Genomic DNA, 5,763 nt, shown 5'->3' on the forward strand with positions numbered 1-5,763 from the left:
TCTAAGTGGACGCACTGGAGGACCACGAGCCGGGAGTTTTGGAAGACTTTCCGATCCTCCCTTCTGCAGGGACGTGGAATCCCCTCAAAAGTCTAAGCTAGCTTTCAGTTTTGCTTCCATGGAGTTGGAAGACTTTCTAAGGGCCCTCTGTCTCTTTTTGTGTTTCTCTGTTTTGTTCTGTGGACTTACTGGACGGACGTTATGGGACAGACTCAGACTACTCCTCTAAGTATTATAATTGATCACTTTAAGGATTGAGGGGAAGAGCTAACAACCTCAGTGTGGAAGTCTGAAAGGGTCAGTGGCAGTTTTTTTGTTCTAGCGAGTGGCCAACTTTCAATGTCGGATGGCCACCAGAGGGGACCTTCGACTTCCCTACCATCCACCAAGTCAGGAGTATCATCTCTCAGCCTAAGACGGGCCATCTTGATCAGCTCCCTTACATTATCACTTGGCAGGACCTTGTAGAAGACCCACCCTCTTGGTTTAAGCCCTTCCTAGCCCCACTCCCTCTGGAGCCAAACCCCATTCTTGCTTTGCAGGGGACAAAGAAGAAGAAAAGTCTTTCCCAGCCTTCAGCACCCCTCTATCCTGTCCTACAGGGGGGTACTGAAGAAGAATTAATTTTTCCTCCCCTGTATAACCCCTCTAGGATGCCGGAAGAACACCATCCTCCCCCTCCAGGGGAGGCAGACACTGTTCCGAGAGCGGGAGGCAGAAATGCTCCAGTGGGTAGCCCACCCTTTACCAGACAAAGGGCTCAGAGGGAGCGATCGACTCCACTATTCTGCCCCTGCGAGCCACCGGACCCCCAGACTCAGAGGGGAATCAGCCCCATCACTATTGGCCTTTTGCCACTAGTGACCTCTACAATTGGAAAGCTCAGAATCCTAAGTTTTCCGAGAAACTGGCAGGGCTTATTGATTTATTAGATTCTGTTCTTTTTACTCATCAGCCAACGTGGGACGATTGCCAACAGGTTTTGCAGGTCCTGTTAACGACTGAAGAAAGAGAAAGAATCCTCAATGAGGCCCGAAAACTAGTTCCGGGCGCAGACAGGAATCCCACCACCAACCAGGCTCAGATAGATGCCTCCTTCCCCTTAACTCGGCCCCAGTGGGATTTCAACACAGCAGAAGGTAAGGAGAGGCTCCAGGTCTACCACCAGACTCTAATGGGGGGTCTCTGAATGGCTGCTAGAAAGCCAACAAATTTGGCCAAGGTAGGAAATGTACAACAGGGAAAAGATGAATCTCTGGCTGCCTTTCTAGAACGGATCATGGAGGCATTCTGTACCTATACCCCCATGGATCCAGAGGCTCCGGAAAGCAAGGCAGCTGTTATCATGGCCTTTGTAAACCAATCGGCCATAGACATTAGGAGAAAATTACAGAAAATAGATAGACTAGGAGAAAAAAGTCTGAAGGACTTACTGGTGGTAGCCGAAAAGGTATATAATAACTGGGAGCCTTCTGAGGACAAGCAGGCTCGCGCCATGGCGGCTGCCAGCAGTAAGCAGACTCGAGACCTGGCCAGAATACTACTAGTTACCACTGCTGACTCCCCCGAGGAACATGACCACCATCTCCAGCAGCTGGCAGACGATGCAAGAAAAGGTAAAGGAACCACCAAGGGGGGGAAGCAGAGGCTGCAGAAGGATCAGTGCGCATACTGCAAGGAGATAGGGCATTGGGCCCGAGATTGTCCACAAAGGGCCAGTGGGAAGGGAAACAAGACTGATAGAGTAAAAGTCCTAGAGCTAGATGAACTAAGTGATTAGGGAAGTCAGGGTTCGGACCCTCTCCCTGAACCCAGGGTAACTCTTAAAGTGGAGGGGACACCTATTGGCTTCCTTGTCGACACCAGAGCACAACATTTGGTCCTCTGCACCCCACAAGGAAAACTAGCCAGCAAGAAGTCCTGGGTACAAGGGGCAACTGGTATGAGCCAGTATTCATGGACTACCTGAAGAACAGTAGATTTGGGAACGGGCCGGGTATCCCACTCCTTTATGGTAATACCAGAATGCCCCTACCCGCTGTTAGGACGGGACTTACTGACCAATATTGGAGCTCAGATAACTTTCAGACAAGGGGGGGCCTCAGGCCACCAATGGCAAGGGCCACCCCATCCAGGTCCTGACCATGAAACTGGAGGATGAATACCGCCTCCACCAGGAGGCGCTCCTGAGAGAGGATAATATAGACAGATGGCTACAAGAATTCCCCTCGGTTTGGGCAGAGACAGGGGGGATGGGACTAGCCGCTCACAGGACCCCAGTCCTGGTAGAGCTCAAGCCAGGAGAGAGTCTGGTAAGGATCAAACAATACCCCATGTCTCAGGAGGCCCGGAAGGGGATCCAGCCACACATCCGGAGACTACGAAGTCTAGGGGTACTAGTTCCTTGCCAGTCTGCCTGGAACACCCCCCTACTGCTGGTCAAAAGGCCTCACACAAATGACTACCGACTGGTACAAGACCTCTGGGAAGTAAATAAGAGGGTCGCGGACATACACCCAACTGTTCCCAACCCATATACTCTCTTGAGCTCCTTGGCACCCTCCAGGGTCTGGTATACTGTACTAGATTTAAAGGACGCCTTCTTCAGTCTGCCGCTGGCACCCCAGAGCCAACCCTTGTTTGCCTTTGAGTGGCATGATCCGGAGGAGGGCTACAGTGGGCAACTCACCTGGACACGGCTACCTTAGGGATTCAAAAATTCACCCACCATCTTCGACGAGGCACTACACAAGGACCTGGGTGAGTACAGAAGGGAGCACCCTGGCATCACCCTTCTACAGTACCTAGATGACATCCTGATTGCTGCCGACATGGCCAAAGACTGTGAGCGAGAGACCCAGGACCTGCTGGCTGCCCTGGGGGCCTTAGGCTACCGGGCATCCGTGAAGAAGGCTCAGATATGCAGGGAGAGGGTAAGTTACCTGGGATATATCCTGGAGGGCGGACAGTGGCGGTTATCAGATGCCAGAAAAGAAACCGTCCTAAAGATCTCTACTCCCACCTCCCGAAGAGAAGTGAGGGAATTCCTAGGATCAGCCGGCTACTGCCGCCTCTGGGTTCCAGGGTTTGCTGAGATTGCCAGGCCCCTATATGAAGCTACCAAAGAGGGGAAAACATTTAAATGGGCTGAAAAAGAAGAAACTTCCTTTAATCAGTTAAAAAAGGCCCTCCTAAGTGCCCCAGCCCTGGGCCTACCAGACATTACGAAGCCCTTCCACCTCTTTGTAGACGAACATAAGGGAATAGCAAAAGGGATTCTAACTCAAGCCTCAGGCCCCTGGAACTGCCCAGTGGCTTACCTGTCCAAGAAACTAGACCCAGTGGCTGCCGGCTGGCCGCCATGCCTAAGAATTATTGCAGTGACAGCACTCCTAGTCAAGGATGCAGACAAACTGACCCTAGGACAGGAGATCTGGATCACGACCGCACACACCATTGAAGGGGTCCTGAAACAGCCTCCTGATAGATGGATGAGCAACACATGTGTGACTCATTACCAGAGCCTCCTACTCAACCCTCCAGGAGTGCGGGTCCACCCCAGTGCAGCCCTCAATCCTGCAACCCTGCTGCCCGACCCTGACCTAGGTGCTCCACTACATGACTGTGTGGGAATCCTGGAACAAGTACATGGATTCCAGACGGGCCTGACCGACCGGCCCCTCCCCGATGCTGAGGCTACTTGGTTCACTGATGGAAGCAGCTTTGTGTGAGATGGACACAGGTATGCGGGTGCAGCGGGTGGTCACCGAAACGGACACCGTATGGGCGGAGGCTCTACCCTCCGGGACGTCAGCCCAGCGAGCAGAGCTCATAGCCCTCACCAAGGAGCTGATGCTGGGAGCTGGAAAACGGCTTAACTTCTACACAGACAGCCATTATGCATTTGCCACAGCTCATATTCATGGGGCAATTTATCAGGAGAGGGGGTTACTGATGACAGAAGGACGGACTATAAAAAATAAGCAGAAGATACTTAACCTGCTTACGGCCTTATGGCTTCCTGCCAAGCTAGCCATTATCCACTGCCAAAGGCACCAAAAAGCTGATAACCCAGTAGCTAGAGGTAATCGAAAGGCTGACCAGGCAGCCAAGGCAGTAGCCCTTACTTCAGTCCCCACTGTTACCATACAACTACCGGACCCGGGAGACCCAGTTTTACCAGACCAGCCCAAATACTCCCAGGAGGAGTTACAGCGGATCAAGAAACTCCCCATGGCCCGGGAGATAAAGGGATGGTGGTATACACCTAACAAGGAGCTCGTGCTGCCAGACCAGCTCGGAGTCTCAATATTAGAGTACATGCATTGGTCTACTCACATGGGGGCCCAAAAATTAAAAGACAATCTGACATGCAGGAATCAAGATTCACCAACAGGACACCAAAATAGAGCAAGTTGTATCTGCCTGCAAGACCTGCCAACTCACCAATGTGAGAGCCACATCAAATAAAAAAGGAACCAGGCTCAGAGGCACCAGACCGGGAGCCCAATGGGAAGTCGACTTCACTGAGGTCAAACCAGGAAAGTATGGTTATAAATATCTTTTAGTATTTACAGACACCTTCTCTGGCTGGGTGGAGGCATACCCAACCAAGCATGAAACGGCTCAGATGGTGGCTAAGAAGCTACTAGAAGACATCTTACCCAGGTATGGTTTTCCTGCCATGGTAGGATCAGACAATGGACCAGCTTTTATCTCGCAGGTAACACAGGCAGTAGCCAAGGTGGTGGGGGCAAACTGGAAATTACATTGTGCTTATAGGCCCCAGAGCTCAGGACCCTAAAAGAGACGCTTACCAAATTAACCGTGGAGACTGGGGACAGGGTGACTCTCCTACCGTATGCCCTTTACTGGGTTAGAAACACTCCTTACACTCTGGGTCTTACTCCCTATGAGATCATGTTTGGCAGGCCACCCCCTGTTATTCCCAGCCTTCGAGCTGAACTTACTGCTGAGTTTAAAGATCAAGAACTTTTTCTTTCCTTGAGAGGGCTCCAGAGGGCGCACAAGGACATTTGGCCGTGCCTCTGTGCTGTCTACGAGGCTGGCCTGACCCCGACACCTCATCAGTACAGGCCGGGAGACTGGGTCTATGTCAAGAGGCACCACCGAGAGACCCTCGAGCCTCACTGGAAGGGACCCTACATCGTGGTGCTGACAACCCCCACCGCTCTCAAAGTAGACGGCATCGGGACCTGGGTCATCACACCCACGTTTGGCCAGAGGACCCCTCCTCGATCCGGAAGAACTTCGTCACGCGATGGGCCATCAGGCGGGACCAACACAACCCGCTCAAGCTCAAGCTACAGTCCATTTGACCCACCTAATATTGGTAACTCTGTTAACTCTGCTTGTCATTGCTCATGCTGCGGGAGTCCCCACGCCCCCCAAAACATCACCTGGCAGATCATAGACACCAGCTCGGAGACAATACTTAATCAGGCCTCCCAGAGCCACCCCAGGGACACTTGCTTCCCAGAACTTTGCATAAACCTCCAAACTCTGTTCCCCTTGTCACCATAAATGCAGCTGGTCCCATGATTGGGTCCCTAAGCTTTATGACAAGGGGGGAATGAAAGGGCAGGCTTACGCCAGCAGACTCCATCTTGTTCTGTGTCCTCCACCTTGAGTGACTATGTCCCCAACATGACCCCTTTTCCGGGAAAATCACAGAAACCTCAGACTGCGCCTCCTCCCCTTGAGTAACCTCCCGCTCACCCATTCAAACTTCCTGATCAAAAC

The 5,763-nt window shown here is 52.1% G+C and overlaps 1 protein-coding gene across 1 annotated transcript; it reads left to right on the top strand.

The window, feature by feature from the left end:
• Nucleotides 1–201: 201 nt before the first annotated feature.
• LOC121035668 (uncharacterized) lies at nucleotides 202–5,381 on the top strand. Its single transcript, XM_040483599.1, is given in 8 exon segments — nucleotides 202–253; nucleotides 256–728; nucleotides 767–2,103; nucleotides 2,105–3,758; nucleotides 3,760–4,344; nucleotides 4,487–4,790; nucleotides 4,793–5,218; nucleotides 5,221–5,381. Coding segments are annotated over 8 exon segments (4,950 nt in total). The 3' UTR covers nucleotides 5,340–5,381.
• The last annotated feature ends 382 nt before the right edge of the window (nucleotides 5,382–5,763 follow it).

The sequence above is a fragment of the Herpailurus yagouaroundi genome, unplaced genomic scaffold (genome assembly GCF_014898765.1).
Source record: "Herpailurus yagouaroundi ecotype Mexico unplaced genomic scaffold, PumYag 161, whole genome shotgun sequence".
NCBI classification, from domain to species: Eukaryota; Metazoa; Chordata; class Mammalia; order Carnivora; family Felidae; genus Herpailurus; species Herpailurus yagouaroundi.